The sequence below is a fragment of the Phalacrocorax aristotelis genome, chromosome 8 (genome assembly GCF_949628215.1).
Source record: "Phalacrocorax aristotelis chromosome 8, bGulAri2.1, whole genome shotgun sequence".
NCBI lineage: Eukaryota > Metazoa > Chordata > Aves > Suliformes > Phalacrocoracidae > Phalacrocorax > Phalacrocorax aristotelis.
In genome coordinates this window covers 1,248,636-1,265,566 of record NC_134283.1, presented here as the reverse complement: position 1 = coordinate 1,265,566, position 16,931 = coordinate 1,248,636, and the positions used below count along the sequence as shown (strand labels likewise).

Below are 16,931 nucleotides of genomic sequence, written 5' to 3'. Positions count from 1 at the left end.
TTTTAAATCCGGGGAATGGCTCTGGGGCCGGAGGGGACCTGGTTTCCCAGGGGCTGTGTAGCAGGGATGGCTCTAGGTCTTTGGCTGCCACCCCAGGTACTGTCGGGTCTGCAGCTCTGGGAACTATTTTTAGCCACAGCAGTGTGAGATTTTCCAGCTGCCCAAGCCCCAGAGCGGCTCCTCCCGTTCGTCTCGCATTCCCCAAGTCCAATGTGCCGCAGGTTGCCCGGCCCTGGGATGCTAGGGGGGCTGCCAGGGGCCCCCCGAGCTTGGGGAAGGGTCCCTGGCCCGCAGCCCTGCGAGGTGTGTGCGGGAGGTGGCTGTGTACTGCTCAGGTCCCCGCTCTGTCCTGCCCTGCCCTGCCCTGAGCATTGCAGGATACCAATAAAACCCCAGACTATTACTCACCGCTGGGCCGTTCTAGACAAGCGTCTGCATTATTTTTGGCTGCCTTTGCCTTGGGGCTCCTGGAAGCCAGGGATTCAGGGAAGCCACAGCACAGCTCTGTTTAAACAAGTGCTCTTAATAGAGCTGTGAGGGGAGAAGGAGACGGGGTGGAATTTGCGGTGGGGAGGGGAGAGGGGCTGCGAGCACACCCCACACCCGGCAAGCCGCCCCTGCGCAGCGCTCTTGGGGGGACCCTGCTCCTCCCTGCCGCGTTTGCCAGCCGGGAGTGAGCGCCACAGCTCCGGGACCCTGGGGGCGATTCCCTTCCACCCCGCGGCTGCCCCAGTGGTGGAGCACCATCTCGCCCCACGGATCTGTCCTGGGGTCCCCCGTGACCCAGCATCACCTCCCCACTGCAGGCTCTGTATCATGGGAAGTTCATCGATACCGGCTTCACGCTGCCCTTCTACAAGCGCATGCTGAACAAGCGGCCCACGCTGAAGGACCTGGAATCCATCGACCCCGAGTTTTACAACTCCATCGTCTGGACCAAGTGAGTGCCCTGTGCTCCCTCCCGGCCTGGGGTCCGTCCTGCTGTGGGGGAGGCAGCGTTCCTCCCCACGGCCCCTCGCTGCTGCTGGGTGCCTCTGTCAGAAACTGCATCCCGGTGTCCTCCCGCAGGGAGAACAGCCTGGAGGAGTGTGGCCTGGAGCTGTACTTCATCCAGGACATGGAGATCCTGGGCAAGGTGACCACCCATGAGCTGAAGGAGGGCGGCGAGAGCATCCGGGTGACAGAGGAGAACAAGGAGGAGTACATCATGTGAGTGGCCATCCTGCAGCCCCCACCGGGCGCCTGCCTCTGCCAGCTGCAGGGCAGTGCTGGGGTGGGAACATGGGGCTTGGGACGTGGCCGCTTCCCGGGGCTACGTGGCCTGTGACAAGTATGGGCTGGCGCGGTCGGCCGAGCTCCGCTGCGGTCTGGCTTGCTGCTGGCTGGGCAGTTGCCAGTACTTTCAGGAAAGAGGAGAGGGGAGTGAGGGTGAGACTTCTCTCCTTGTCCTGTGGCTGCTCACCCTGCCTGTCCGCTGCTGGCCTGGCTGGGGGCTGCCAGGGCTGTCTCCTCCTGCTGACAGGAGGCTCTGGCCAGGGGACACGGTTTGCACCCCTTGACCTCCCGAAGGCTGCTGGTCTCAGGGCTGTCCGCTGCTCACGAGTTCAGAGGGAAAGGGAGAAACCCACTAGTGGGAATTGATGGGAGCCCTGGTGATTTGCAGCAGCCCCTCTCCCCTTCCCCACACACCCCTGTGGCTCCCAGGGCCCTCCCCACCGGCGGGAGGGATGGTGGGGGTTCCCTGTGCCGGGCCGGTGGCTCTGGCTGCCCGCCGACCACCACCTGCCTTCCCAGGCTGCTGACGGACTGGAGGTTCACGCGGGGCGTGGAGGAGCAGACCAAGGCTTTCCTGGATGGCTTCAATGAGGTGGTGCCGCTGGAGTGGCTGCGGTACTTCGATGAGAAGGAGCTGGAGGTGAGCTGGCACCTGTGCTGGGACGGGCACACAGAGGTACCGGTGCTTCCCACCCCGCTGCAGGCTGCCCCGGGAATGGCACACGGTGACGGCAGAGAGCACAGGCTCCGCTTGCACCCTCTGCCCCTTGGCTCTGCTGACGGGGTACCGCCGCCCCAGGTGGTTGGGTCTCTGGGGTGGCTCGTTGGGTCCATTAGCAAGAAAACGTCTAGTTGGAGGCGAGGAATTCCTCCCAGGCACCCCTGTTGCCCAGCGCTGGAGCCTGTGCCTTGTGAAGCTGGCACTGGAAGGGTCAGTGTTCTGAAGCCTGGGTGCAGGGCCGTTTCTGTCCCCCTGCTGACTGTTCCCTGTCCCCAGCTGATGCTGTGCGGCATGCAGGAGATAGACATGAACGACTGGCAGAAGAACACCATCTACCGGCACTACAACAAGAACAGCAAGCAGATCCAGTGGTTCTGGCAGGTCAGTCCCAGCACCGGCAGCACCTCCGACCCACTCCACAGCCCTGGGATCATCCCCTGCCTCAGGCCTGGGGCTGGCAGGGCTGGCCTGGGGCCGGCAGCCTCGCAGGCTGTCAGGAAGAACGAAATACAACCGCGAGCACGTGTTCAGCAAGAAGCATTTGGCTGTGGCTGGCAGAGGCCCCGGCGGCGCCGCCGCCGAGGACAGCAGGCAGCACTTAGTGGTCAGCGTGCTTCTAGCAATAGCTGCTGCTCTCGGGCAGGATGACGGAAGGGGGTGACATGTAATAGAGCTGTGACAGTTCAGGCTGTGCTGCTCCGTGCTGGCCGGGAGAGAAGGAGATCAGAAATGGCTCTGAAGGAGGCCAAGGCAGGGCAGAGCTGCTCCCCGCAGACCCCTCGGATGTGCTGGTTCCCGAGGATGCGGGACTGGAGGCGAGGGCAGGCCCGCATGCCCGGCGTGCTGCGGTGCTGGGGGCTGTGCGTGAGCCCGGCCGGCCGCAGGGCCGGGGCTGCTTGTGGCAGGAGCTGTGCTGCAGGACGGCGCCCCAGGCTGGCGGGCTGTGGGCTTGGGGTGGCGGGGATCCCACTCCCCCGCCGTGCTCTTGTCGTAGGTGGTGAAAGAGATGGACAACGAGAAGAGGATCCGGCTGCTGCAGTTCGTGACGGGGACCTGCCGCCTGCCCGTCGGGGGGTTCGCGGAGCTCATCGGTGCGTGTCCCTGGGTGCTCGGCTTGGGCGAGGGGTCCCGGGGAGGTGAGCGGGGGCAGCAGCCGTGTGTGGAGGCTGGAGGGTGGGACCTGGCTGCCCATGTCTCCATCACAGGTTTCAGGACAGCCCACAGCACATGAGCAGCGAAGCAGCTGCAACGTCTGAGCACAGCAATTTAACCCTGTGGCGTGCTGTACCCAGATAAATTCCTTAGCCATGAACTGTGCTGCCACAGTTAACTTTGTCAGTCCAGCTTGTAATCTCATTTTGAATGAGATTTGATTTTTTTAATTTAATTTTGATTTTTGTGCAACGAAGCCCCTTTTCCAGAAAACCAGTGTGGCGCTATTCTGCTCTCATCCTTTAATTTGCTGCTTTTTGGGGCTGGTACCAGCCTTTCCCTTACATTCCTAGAATCAATGTCAAGCTAACCAGCTAACTTAGCCCACTTGTTTGTTCTTGCTGGCATTTTAGCTTTTTTTCCAGTCCCCTGGAATCTCTCCCGCATTCACAATCTGTTAAAAAGTGACCTCAGTGACTCAGATTTCCTGAGCCAGGTCCTTTAAAGCTCTCAGATGGACCTGCTCAGTCCTGTGGGTTTATGGATAAAGGTGTTTTAGCACTTGCTATTTAACCGTCCTGCTTAGAAGCCACGCTGTTACCTCTCTGTGCTGCTGTGAATATGCTTTACAGCTTTCTCCTTTCCTGATTTTTTGTACATGCTCTCTGCAAAGGGGTCAGAACAGGCAGCGAGTGCTGCTGTGGATTTATACCCCGATGTGTCCCTAGAACCATAACGGTGTGTGACGGTGTGATCTGCTGGCTAACGGCATGGCAGAGGGTTTTCTTTTTCAGCTCCTGGTCCTATAATGAGATTTGCTGTGCTCATACTTAACAGGCAGCAACGGGCCCCAGAAATTCTGCATCGATAAAGTTGGCAAAGAGACGTGGCTGCCTCGGAGCCATACATGGTAAGTCGTTTCTCCTCGGCCCCGTTAGGAGCACGCGGGGACAGCCACTGGCCGTCTCTGCGGGGCTGCCTGGGGCCCTGGGCGCCGTCCATCCCCGCCGCCCGTGTTCCCACGGGATGTAGCTGCCGTTCCTGGCTGTGCATCTTACCCCGGCTGCTGTGTGCGGCCGAGGCCGGAGGGGACCCTGCAGCAGGGAGGAGAGCTGGGATTGCAGCGCTACTCACAGCCTCTGCTGATTCCCCAGCTTTAACCGTCTGGATCTCCCTCCCTACAAGAGCTACGAACAGCTGAAGGAGAAGCTGCTTTATGCGATTGAGGAGACAGAAGGATTTGGACAGGAGTGACAGAGCTTTGGTGCTTTCTCCGGGCAGGAAGGGCCCTGGAGCGCTGCCGGCTGCGAGGTGCTGCCTGCCGGCGCCGCGGAGCCCAGGGCCAAGCGCTGCGCGCAGGATGGTGCGCAGGCAGCTGCAGACACTGTTGCTCTTGTTCCTGTGCAAGATCTGCTCTAACGCAGCCCGGGGGGAATTGGGTCCACGTTTCCCTCCCCGAGCAAATCCTAGGTGTGACGGGGAGGTGGACGCAAAAGCCTGGCTCTGCTCAGCTCGTGAGGGGCGTGGGCTGGTGCAGCGGGGACGGGGCGAAGCCCTGGGCCTTGGCAGGCAGCGCCTGGTGCACTGAGGCTCCCCGCTCCCCCCTCGCCGGCACAGTTAAGAGACCTGTTTTCGGCACAGGCTGTTTTTCCCCCTACTGTTTTCTGCCTTCTCATGGCATTTTAATACATGCAGGTGAGGAGGGGAAATGGCTCTTGACCCAACTCTCGGGTCACTTTTGGGCCCTATCCTGCACCCAGCAAAGGTAACGGGGAGCCCCCAGCCGATGCTGTGGGGGCTGATGTGCCACACAAGGGCTGGGACGGCCCCTTCCCGTGCCAGAGCTGCAGCTGCCTGGCCCCAGGGCCTGGCCAACCGTGTCCCGTTGCGCATTGAGTCGCAAGCATGCAGCCCCTGTGCTGTTGTATTTAACAGGTAGGTGGTGTGTTGCTTGGCGTTGGTGCTCTGCAGCGGCCTCAGGGCCCTTGGTCACGCTCGGGGCACATCTGGCCTTTGCTTGGTTCGGGGGTTCGGCCCAAACTCCCTGTGTTTCCTCTGTCGCTGGCTGGGGGCCCCCGCAGCTGAGGGTGAGGGCAGGATCGGGCTTCTGCCCCTCGTCTGGGTGCCACCTCTGCTGCTGCCCCCCGTGTGCACCGGGGCCACGGACCTGTGCCAGCGTTGGTGTACATAGCTGTACATAAAGGAATTGTGTGGATACAAGACACTGCAATAGCTTTCGACTGGTAACTGGATAGTTTTGTACTGCACCATCCTGCCTCAGCGACGCCGACTTCTTGTGCAATAAACGATAAGCAGCTGCCGAGGTGCGTGTCCCTGGTCGGTGTGTCACACGGGGGACAGCCCCGTGCAGCCTTGGGGAGGGCTGGGCTGGGCACCCCGAGCTTGTCACCGGCGTCATAAATAATATGTATTTTTTCCATGCACACACTGCGCGGGAGGGTGAGGCTGGGCGCAGCGCTCCTGCCTGCCGTCGCCCAACCTATAATCACACTCGGCTATAAATGTCACCAGGGTGCTTTGCCAGAGCTGGAGGTGCCTCCCTGTGCCACCGTGTGGAACCCAGAGCGGCATTGGTGGAACAAAATCAGGTGAATGGAGCCAACAGCCATAGGCTGGTGGTGCGTAGCAGAGAACCCAACACGCAGAACTGAACAAACCCACTATTCATGCCGCCAGCGCCCTGCCTGCAGCCCCTAATTTTGCCATGACTTTGCTTTTCAGCAGCTGCCTTGGCTGCTGGGTTCTTTGTGTGGGTTTGGGGTGGTTCGTTCTTTTTTCCCCTAAGTCTGTACCTGTGCCAGACCTGGCCCAGCTGGTGCCAGCCCCGTCCCAGAAGAGACGCTTCAGTTGCTGTGGGGAGGCTGCCGGCGCTTTGCAGCCTCCTGGCCCCGATGTGCTGACGCGGTGCTTGCGTCCACCAGGACCACCGGCACGGCTCACACCCCGGCCCGAGAGGTGGCAGGGGACTTGGCTTGTGCCCCACCTTCTCCGAGCTGCTTTTTGACCAGAGCCGCGCTGCAGCACCCGTCCATCCTGCCCCTTTGGCACAGGAGGGCAGGGCTGTGACCAGCGCTCCCTGTCCTGTCCTGGTGTGGGATGGGGCCGGGGGGGGAGGGGCAGGTTATAGGTGCAGCTGCTGCAAAGGCGCTGCGCAAGGGAGGCTCCCGGTGCTGCTCTGCCGAGAGGCCAGCCTGTTTCCGTGCCACCACCACCATTTGAACCACAACAACGCTTGCGTAGCGAGGCAGGCAGGCAGGCAGGGCGCTGGGTGCAGAGCCGACAGCCCAGGCACCTCCGCGGGCAGGCAGCGAAGCTGGGGCCGTCACTGGCACAGAGCTGCGGAAACTGTAAGAGCAGCAATGGGCCACGCGCGCTACGCTGCCAGGTGATGAGGTGCCTAGGGACTGTGCAGCTAGGAGCCAGGTTAAGTGTACCGATGTCCGTGTTACAGGAAATGGGCTGATTGTAATGAATTAGTCCTGAAAAATGCAAATGCACATGCATACCACAAGCCTGTTATGGCAAGACCCTGATGTCTTACAGAAAATGATTTTTTCACCGTGGGCCCACCACGCAGCCTTCCCTCCTCACTAGAGCTGGATCCCACCTTCTCACCACTCTGCATTTCTAGCCCTGCAGAGCAGCACACAGGCCAGGAGTGTGGGTTTTTATCTATGTTTGTATAGTGTCAGGTAACAAAACAGCCAACCCTGATCTTGTCACTGGCCAGCTAGAAAAACCAGCAAAAAGAGAAAACAACAAAAAATTAGCCCAGCACAAAGTACAGCTGGAAGAAAGCGGCTGGGGGTAGCAACATCCTCCTTCTGATTCACTCCATGGTGCTTCCAGACCACAGCACCTTCTCCTCAGCTCAGAATTGAATTGATGCTAACAAAACAGGTCTTACGCAGTGGAAAGTCAGTGTCGGCACGGCAAATAACTAGAATGAAGGCTAACGCGGCATGTGGTAGAAACTCTCAGCTGTTGAGCTAAAAGTCCCTGAAGGAGCACTGGGGAAGGAAGAGTCCTGCACTAAAAAAATAATAAAAATTATAAAATCATCCCTGGCTTTTGCCCCTTCTCTGCCCAGAGCTGCGGCCTGAAGCGCCAGGCCTGCCCTCCCGGAGCTGTCGGCTTCCTGCGGCAGCTGCCAGTGCGAAAGGTTCTGTCCAGCCACCTGACAAGAAGGACAAAAAGCAGATCCCAAAGTAGAGAAAAGCAGAGCACCGACCAGTTCGACAAGGGAAAAGAACCCAGCAGCAAAGTGGTTTAGTTTACAAGATTTTTAATTTACAAATAAAAAAACCTACACATTTTACTTTTTCTCCTTTTTCTCCTCTTTCTTGACATCACTCTTCTCCTTGTCTTTCTCCTTCTCATCTTTTCTCTCCTTTTTACTTTCTTCTTTTTCCTGTCCTTCTTTCTTCTCTGCATCCCTGTTGGCAATCTTGTTGTTAATGAGGTTGTGCAGGGCAACCACGGAACGGATGAGAGAAGCCAGATAAACTACCACCATCTGGTCGTTGGTCTTCAGATAAAAGGCCTTGACAAACTCTTGCAAGTTGACATCCGGCAGCAGGTTGAAGACGTCCTGGAGGTGGTAGATGATCTGGTGGTTGATGGGGAGTTTGCCCATGGCTACTTTCTCTAGGTAGCTCCTGATGTCCAGAAGCTTGGAGTTCAGTCCCTTCAAGCCATGGACCTGATTTGTGATCCGCTGGGACAGAGTGCCCACTGTGGTATCCTTGATATCTCTGAAACGCCCACAACAGGAAGAATCAGCATTAGAACGTTACAGCTAAGAGGTGAGCACAGTCACTTAAGAGACCTTTCCAGCTCAAGAAGAAAAGCAGTGTGAGGCGCAGCTCAAGTACAACGGAAATGAACACTTCAAGACAAAAGAATGGGAACAACCTGATGTACAGTACAGAGTATTTCTGAAGTAGGCCGTCGTTGTACCTTGTGCTGCGCGTACGTTCTCTTTGGAACAATATCTGTAACCCCGCTTAGAGGGATAGAGAGAAATAAACAGGATTTCTGACTGGTGCAAAGGCGCCATGGTTTGTGTAGGGTAACTGCTCTCTTCTTGCCTGGAGAGCTACGGAGCCATCAGCAACGCTCCCAGTCAGTCCTGCGCCGTGAGGTACGCAGCGGCGGGAGACAGCGCCAAGCGCCGCAATATTCCGCAGCTTTGATAGACCAAATATGTAGTTTTCATCATCTCGTCAGTGGGCAGACACTTTCCACTAGCGAGTGAATACGCCTCACGAGACTGCTAAATGAATACGCTCTTAGAATTTAAGCAGTGCGTTTAACAAGATCCGCACTTCCCCGGGAAGCTGGCGCAGGGAGATGCCAGATGGGTCGCGTTCACGGCTACGCAAGTCTCGTAAGAGCGCTTTCATTTTAAAGACACTTACCGTAGCAAGTGTTCGACACCAACTTCCTCGGCCTCCTCTGCTCCGATCTCGCTAGTCACATGCTCGAACGTCTTGGAGGTCGGGGTGCCGTCCTTCGAGGGGCAAGGATACAGGAGATGGTCAGACCGAGCAGAGCACAGACTGCGGGGACAGAGGCGCGTGCAAACTAGCTGGTACAGGGCGGCGCGCGCCAGCAGCGGGGCCGGGGCAACTCACACAACGTCACAGCCTGTGTGCGTGACGGGATCAGGAGGAGGCCATGGGGCAAATGATGGCAAAACAGAGTATCAGGGGACTGAAGTACACAGCTAAGGGGAGAGGTCTGTAAGCGAATCACAATGCCTTTTAAAAACATGGAATTTTGCATGGAGTATGAGAAACTGTATTAGTGAGACCAGCAAAGTAGTTATACCCAGTCCACAAGAAGGTAGAGAGGGAAGACTAATTGGATGTTTCTTGATTTAATGAGCGTTACCAACAGTCACAAGCCCAGAGTTACTAGCAATTTCTTTTTTCTTGTGCTCTCTGTGTAATTTTCAATCAATGTGTTTTGCTGGTCTATGTACTGGTGGGTAGAATGGAAAGTCTCACTAAATATCACAATTCTTTCTTTCTTTCCTGATATAACCTAATTATATTTTGGGATACCTTCTGCCACCCTCATATTTGCTCTCAGCCAGTTAGAAGCACATACGCAGTTCCACAGAACAAACCCAAACTAACACAGAGCTATCTCATTAAAATTATAATTTATGCACTGGATATTAAGGAGGATGTTTAAAAGATTCACAGGCTGAATTTCTGAGAATGAGTTTTACCCATGTGCTTTCAAAACCGTTACCTGGACCAATATACAGCTGTAAACAGAAAGCGCCGCCGGGAGTACTGAGAATTCACAAAACTAAGAACAAATCCCGCAGACAGAGATCTACAATACTGGGAGCAGCTTTTCCTCCACAGTGAGGGTCTCAGAAAGGCAAAAGGATCAGACTATTTAAAATATATCCAGAATGTAGTTTGAATCAAACAACTGCCAATTAAAAGCTAAAGCTGACTTGCTACTGTATGTTGTTTGTCTGCACAGTGCTGCAAGCGATTAGTAAGTGTTGCTCATGCCTGACCTACCCACTCAGCACTGGCAGGTGCACAAATGAATAAGCACACAATTACTCAGAACACCCCTGCAAACAGGCCGGCATGTAAAAGTGACGTCTTAAAAAGCCCTCCAATCTGTGCCTTTGTTCATGGCCACAGACACGACAGAAGCAGGTAAGAAGCACCTAAATCATACGGACAGCTGGAGCTGTGGAATTCCTTAGGTGAAACAGTAACGCAGGGTTTTTCCTCCAAGAGCATTGGTGGATGAAAGCTTTAGTTACAAACACTTACGACTGGGATTTAACCTCTGGTTTCAGCAGATTTTGGCTGCAAGTCACAGGCCCTCACTGGTGAGTGCAACATCCCTGTATAAGGGGCAACTGTGTGCCACGGGATGTGCACCCTTCAGAAAATAAGGCAACCCTAACAGCCATCTTTTAACGGAAACCCTTCTCCTAGGGAAAGGCAGAGACATGTTAAACACTCACGTCGTGAACTTCTTCAACCGAAATATAAGCTTCTGTGGGCAGCCCCAGGTCCTTTGGCTTCACATCAATAATCACCAACACCTTATGGAAAAAGGAAACGTTTCAGAAAACCAGGTTTCCTTCAAGGTCTAGAAAAAAATACCTAAGTCAGCTCTTGACTCCACAGCAACGGTACACTGGCTGCTCAGAGGTGTTCGCTTCAGGCATTGAGAATCTGATCTGAGCTCCTCAATCATTTTACAGCTACCAGGTCTTTACCATGCTGTTATCACCAGGAACGAAGGTGGGGGCCAAGGGTGCCTGGGTCACCCGTTTAGGAAGAGATTGGGAAAGGAAAAAAGAAAAAAGCACCACACTTACGGAGTTAGGACAGTATCTCTTCATCAGTTCATTGATGGCAATGTCATTCTTGTGCAGTTTAGGGCCTGTGTGGTACCAACCAACTATTCTTTCTCTAGCTGAGCAAAACCAGAGAGGATTCTAAGTCAGAATCGCGCAGTAAGGCAACGGCAGAAAGATTTAGTCAGAGACTGAATTAACAAATCAAGGGTGAGAATCTGATGCCTGTAGAAGACGAGTGTAAAGTAGAGGGAAATGAATCACAGTAGGCAAGACAGGCTAGTGACAGACAGCTTACTAATCATACCTACTTATTGTAGCTTACCAATCACGTATATAACTTCACTCCTAGGTCCTTAACTAAGTCGGACTGTTTCGTATTATTTATTAATTTTGCAGATACCAGGATGTGACAGCTTGAAACTCTGACATCCAAGAATGCAAAAATTCTAGAAACGCAAACAGTACCATGAGAATGACAATTGTTCCCAGCGCTAAGAAAATCCACGGGAATTTAAGTTATGAATGAACATTCAGCTCTAAAGTCTCGAGCTGAGCAGGGAAGACACTTGTTAAAACAGCAGTGAAGAGCAATTAAAATCATTACTTAAATGTTTGTAATGTTCACATTCATAAAAAACTAATTTCAGGGCACACCTGTACAAAACAGGTTAGAGAGGGGAAAGCTTTGAAATTCTTCAGAAATAATGGCATTTTTGAAATCTGAATTATTCTGAAGACACAAAGCTGTCAGGAGAGGGGAAAAATAACAAGGTATAAATTAACGTGTTAAGAACACAAACTACTTCAACAAATTAACCCACGGAAGCCATCAGCAAAAGCAAAGCCACACAAGGGATTAACATGGAGTGGCTTCTGAAGCAAGCAATTTATTTTCTATCTTGCTATGAATTCAGTTTCCCATACCCAGAGTTGTGAAAGATTCTAGGAGAGTAACCCTGGCTGCAAGAAGACCTCTGCTTACCGTTGACCTTCTTAAACATTCCATACATGTTCTCCAGGTAGTCATGGTCTAGAAACCACACAGTATCGTCCTTGTCATCCTCATCAAAAGGTACTGGGAACAAAAAGAACCCCCAATATTTAAGAATCCAACTTCCAGACTGAAAACGTTTATAGAAACACCGGGTTTTATGATATCTTTGGCTGCTGAAGGAGAGTTTAATCAGTTTCAACTGTTCTGCAACACTGTGCTGCAGAAGCTATCCTGCAGTGCTGGTCAGTTCTCCCAGAATTTCTAGCAGTTTAGAACCGAGGAGTGAAACGCAAAGCATTCTGAGGGTTATCCTCAGTGGATAACACCAAGCATCACAGCGAAATCCTCTCGCACACAAATGTGACTCAGTCGTGTGCGCTGACATTTGAGAAACTGAGCATCCCCGCAGACTTTATAGCTTGTTCATCAAGAGCAGCCTACTTAGAGAAATATTAGTTTTCAGTGTAGAATGCATGTCATCAGCACTTTTATAGACCACTAGTAGAAAATGAGGCATTTTAAGTAAGGACTCTTTACCCTCGAGTAAACTACTAGTCATTTTATCAGTCAGCACGTATACAGGGACACAGGCTCAGTCCTGAGAACAAGGACTGGTCTCATTCTTTTCATTTATAGGTACAGTAAAGGCTTCAGAGTTGAAAGGCTATCAAAATGACAAAACCCCCTCTTTTTAACTCAAATGGAAAAAATTCCTCCAAAAATTGGACAAAAATACTCTACACTTGGGAGAAGAACTCCATATAAACCGTCAAACTCCATAAATAAGCTGAGATAATTTTGCTTTGTCACAGAGTAGTCCCACTGGGAAGGAAATGATCTAACTAACTCAAATGGGTCAGCAAAAGCCATGCGTTCAACAAGAGCTTTTACTATAACATATTTAAGAGGAAACTATTTCAACACTACTAACAAGATCCTTAAGGAAAGAACTAGTATTTTATTGGACAAAATCTGAGGGAAAGAAGTTAAATATATGTTAAAACTTTACCCAAGTAGGTAACAGCTACATTGGCACGAGCGCTGTGATTTCCGTATGACGTGCTGAGACACTGATCACTCAGCAGAGGTCAGCAAGCCCACTGCAGCAAAATATCCACCAGCATTTTAAGAGAGGCTTACATCCGCTCCCAAAACATTCCACATTGCACTGTATTACAGGGAAGACGCAGCACAAGACTGGCTGTATGTTTGGCAGCAGTTAGCACTTTTTGTTTGATAGAGGCTGACTGGTACATGGCGAGAAGAATCTGTGGTCAGGCAGAGTGGCTTAAAAAAAAAACCAAATGCATTTCATCTATTAAATAATTCAGTAGGTTTCAACAAGGGCAGGACACCCAAACTCACCTGCAAAACTGTTGGACACATCTAGTATTTTCTTCTGCCACGAGCCCAGCAGCACACCAACGACTCGTTTCTGATTTCCAACTTTTCCTATTCTAAATGGAAAAGACTGTCAGTTCCGATGACAAAAAGCCTGATTCAGGAAAGACGGTAACAGCGGACAAGTTGTTACGTCTCACTTCTGCAAGTTATACAGTACATGCGTTGGAACGGCAGGAAAAGCGTTACGGTTGTTTTATTACCGATTGTTAATTCACACCTAGGAAAAGGGTTTCGGTGCCCTCCGAACCAAACCTTGTAACCCAGCGTGGTCTGATGCAGCTAACGAGGGGGAACGTGACCCAAACTAAGCACCGCTGCAGCCTCTCCGCAGGACAATGGGCTACAAAAAAGTGAGTAAGCTCTTAAACTGCTCGGTGCCATCCACAATTCGCTTTCACAATCGCAGGCTACTTTACCTTGCAACATTTTTTTTCTTTTTAAACACTAAAACTGCTTGTCAGTTGGCGCAATTAGGTTAAATGAGGCACAAATTAGGCTAGGTGTTTAGAGAGGTACGACTTCTCCCCCGCTCAGCCGGCTGCAGGAGCACACCCCGCTTCTCCCCCACCCGTGTTTGAACGAGCAGGACGCTGTTTCCGAGCCCTGGGCGGGCCCGAGGAAGGGCGCTGACGACCCCTCACGGCACCCGGCGCTCCCCGCCCTCCGGCTCCTCTCCCGGAGAGGAAAACAACGGCGGCGGCGGGGCGGGGGTCTCCGGCGGCTCCCGCAGGCCGCGCTCCCACCGCCACCCGCCGATCGCGGCCCCCGGCACCGAGCGACCGGCCCGGGCCTGGCGCGCCGCTCCCCGCGGGGTCCCTCCCGCCCCGATCCCCGGCCGAGGCCGGCGCCCCGGCTGCCCTCACGGCCCCGCGTCCCCTCACGGCCCCGGCCCGTGACCGTGACTCAGCGCCGCGGCGCCGCGGCCGCCCGGCCCCACCTGTTGAAGTGATCGACGACGCTGAGCAGCACCAGCGGGTGCACCACCACCCGGTCCACCGCCAGCTCCGGCATGGCGCCCGCCCGGCCCCGCTGCTCCACCGCCAGCCCGGCCCGACCGCCCGCACCAGGCCCGCTCCCCGCCGCGCGGCCCCGCTCCCAGCCTGCCCCGCTTCGGGGCGGGGCCGCTGCCGCCATCTTTAAGAGGTCGGCGGTAGCGGGACACCATCTTGGAGAGGTCGCGGGGGACGGACGTGCTGCCGCCATCTTGGGAAGGTGCATCTCCGCTGTCGGCGGCGCGGCACCATCTTGGGGAAGTCGGGTCGCTCCGCCCGGAGGTGAGGGGCGGGCCGGGCCGGGCCGGTGGCCCTCGCTCGGGGGGTTCCCGGGGGTGCTGGTCTCCCTTCCCCGCAGCTGCCCCTCGGCGCGCCCCACCTGAGGGGGGGCGGCTGCGGGGCTGGTTCCGCTCAGCGGGGCTCTGAGGAGGCAGGGCGGAGGGCGGCGGCAACAGCCCCGCCGAGCCGCGCCCGGCCCCGGCCAGCGGGTCCCTCGGCCATCTGCTGACTAAATGGCCTACAAGAGCATTTTCCCCATATTCCTTCCAGGGGCAGTGGTTTCAGGGGGCTGGTCAGCCTACCCCGGCTCCCTCTGCTGCTCTTGTGGGAGATGAATGTGGCGTTTGCCTTTTTCCAGTTGTCAGGAACGTCTCCTAATCACCATGACCTTTCAAAAAATGAGAGAGTGCCCTCAGAATGATGTCGTAATCTTACCATTACCGCTAGACTGCAGATTAAAAACGCAGGGGTGCTGTCTTCTCATGTTGATAGACGGTGAAAGCGTTAATAGGACGTACAGGGCGGTATCCTGATCGCCTTAGCTGTGTGCTCTGCCTTAACTTCTGGGTCTGTCCCTGCAACTCAGGCGGTTGTTGCAGCTTCGGCTGGAAAAACTCCATCACCCTGCCTCTGGTTCCAGAGCTTCGGGTAACTTCAGTTACAGCAATGTTCAGTGCAGGTTCCCAGTACTGCAGTGATAAAAGTCTGTGTGAATAAGCATAAATATTTATTACCACTGGTGCTTGCTTTTTTTTCTGAATGGGATTATGTTTGGCTACTTTCTTTTGTTTTGTAGGCAAACCCAGCAGACGTCAGTCTCTCTTTTTGTAAATATTTATCCTCTCTGAAGTACAGCTTTCCTCGAGGTAAAGGAGAAACTGACAGTGACCTTAGATGAGTGCTTAGGCTAGTCTTTGTAGGAGGGATTTGCACCTCACGAGTAGGAACTGGTAGACACAGAGCTTGTCTTTTGTACTTCTGGCAAGAAAATAAGAGCCTGAGGCTGTTACTTTTGAATCTCCTATGGAGGAATCATTAACATGAAAAGTATTTGCAAAATTCTTGAGGATAGTCTCACTGATCTTAAAGCATTATGATATCCCTTATTTTCTATACTTATCCCACGATATGTGTTGTTTTTTTGCATATTTCTCAGGTCTGACCAAATGGCGGGCTTCTGGTTGAAAGCTGTAAAGTTTTGTGTTGCTGTTTTGAATCTTTTAACACTTTAGCAGATTTCAGCAAATCAGTGTCATTTACAAACTCTGTGAGACTTAGAGACCTCTTGTGGAGTTTTCTAGATGTTACATCCTTTAGTGTTGCTGCCTTTAAAAAGAATTCTGGTCGAGTTTTTAGAGGCTTTTTTCCAGCAGAGGGAGACATCTGACCGTGAAATTAAAATACAGCCGGTGTTCTTGTAGCTTGTTTTATCAATATACATATAAAACTCAATGTTCAAATTAACTAGTTCAATAAGTAATTTAGCTCATTGATTTTTGGGCATATCCTAAGTGCCATTACAAGCTACGGATATTTTAAATGCCATTACCTAATAGAAGGAATGTTTTAAGCACCTTTTATTGATTTTATTACTGCTTTATTTTGCTGTCTTGGTTTAAAATCATTTTAACCACTCTGTAATCAAGAAGAAATATATCGTTGGTGAAATACAGTCAATTTCCTAAAAACCTTTGACATCGTTAAATAAGGAATTACAGTTGTTAAATCATGTCAGGCAATAACCGAGGGACAGAAAAGATATAAAATTTGGAGCAGTGGGCCAGCATACCAGTAAGCTGTTTTGACCTTTGGCATTCAGACTCCGTGTGTGACAATCACACTTCAATTCTCTTCTTGGTTCTTACATCGGTCAGAAGAGATTTAAAATCTCAGCATGCCAGGAAGGTTGTTGAAGGATAACAGAGTATGATCCAGAGACAATTAAGGGGCATTTTAATGACCTGCTGTGACTTTTTGTTGAAATTACTCTCTAACTTAACACATTTGAAATTTCATTTGCTGGATTGTATTGCTAGTACTTTAGCATATCGATGTTATACACAAAAGGAGTAAATTGAGTCTGCTCATAGGGATTTCAGTTACTTCCCTTCCCAGCTCTTTTAACTTGAGAAGATTATCAGTATTATTGAGCTAATCAGCTGGTAGATGCAGACTGGGAATACAGGCAATATGTTGCTTAATCAAAGAATTGAAAAGTAAGTAATGAATGTTGGTGCTCAATAAAAAACAGCTAATGAGTTGATTGCATTGATGCTTGATGTAATTTAAACTGTAGAGTGGCAAACATCAATACTTGTATATGATTTGGCTTGTGATTGCTGAGCTGAAACTTGAAGTTCGGAGAGGTTCTGCAGTATGTGAGCACCTGGCAACTGACCTGAAGTGGGGAGGGCAGGAGCTGCATTTTGTTCTTTAAACGGAACAAGTGATTCCATCATTAATTGTTGGGCTTTGTTTTAGTTTAAAAAAAGAAACAAACCCCAAAAGCCCCACAAAACCCAAAACTTAGATGTAACTGTTTTCAGAGGTTTAAGAATAATTTCTGGATTGATAAATGAGAATAAATAATCATAAAGTAGCTTAAAATCAAATTAATTATAAATGTTAAACCAACCTCTAGTCTTCCTTTAATGCTCACCTTGATAATCTCAAGGGGGAAGTCAGCAGCAAAGGAACATCACGCCGTCTGTGGAGATGGACGGCTGCTATGTCTGAGCTGGCTGT

The 16,931-nt window shown here is 52.3% G+C and overlaps 3 protein-coding genes across 6 annotated transcripts in view; 2 read left to right on the top strand and 1 right to left on the bottom strand.

Annotated features, from left to right (window-relative positions):
* The window catches only part of WWP2 (WW domain containing E3 ubiquitin protein ligase 2), a 43,494-nt gene extending 38,023 nt beyond the window's left edge, over positions 1-5,471 (top strand). For all 4 annotated transcript variants that reach the window (XM_075101083.1, XM_075101085.1, XM_075101086.1 and 1 more), the window contains 7 exons: positions 807-940; positions 1,069-1,209; positions 1,795-1,915; positions 2,273-2,377; positions 2,991-3,087; positions 3,986-4,058; positions 4,303-5,471. In XM_075101083.1, the coding sequence (XP_074957184.1) occupies positions 807-940; positions 1,069-1,209; positions 1,795-1,915; positions 2,273-2,377; positions 2,991-3,087; positions 3,986-4,058; positions 4,303-4,402 (771 nt within the window). In that variant the 3' untranslated portion in view covers positions 4,403-5,471. The remainder of the gene's footprint in view (positions 1-806; positions 941-1,068; positions 1,210-1,794; positions 1,916-2,272; positions 2,378-2,990; positions 3,088-3,985; positions 4,059-4,302) is intronic.
* Positions 5,472-7,437: 1,966 nt separating this feature from the next.
* PSMD7 (proteasome 26S subunit, non-ATPase 7) lies at positions 7,438-13,926 on the bottom strand. The gene is made up of 7 exons (XM_075101088.1): positions 13,853-13,926; positions 12,877-12,968; positions 11,500-11,592; positions 10,536-10,633; positions 10,176-10,256; positions 8,590-8,681; positions 7,438-7,923 (listed from the first exon to the last, which is right to left on the bottom strand). The coding sequence occupies exons 1-7, from the start codon at positions 13,924-13,926 to the stop codon at positions 7,485-7,487; spliced, it is 969 nt and encodes a 322-aa protein (XP_074957189.1). The 3' UTR covers positions 7,438-7,484.
* A 147-nt stretch (positions 13,927-14,073) lies between these two features.
* Positions 14,074-16,931, top strand: part of ZFHX3 (zinc finger homeobox 3) — a 678,088-nt gene continuing 675,230 nt past the window's right edge. The window contains exon 1 of the mRNA XM_075101073.1: positions 14,074-14,189. The gene's annotated coding sequence lies outside the window, so the exon portion shown is untranslated. The remainder of the gene's footprint in view (positions 14,190-16,931) is intronic.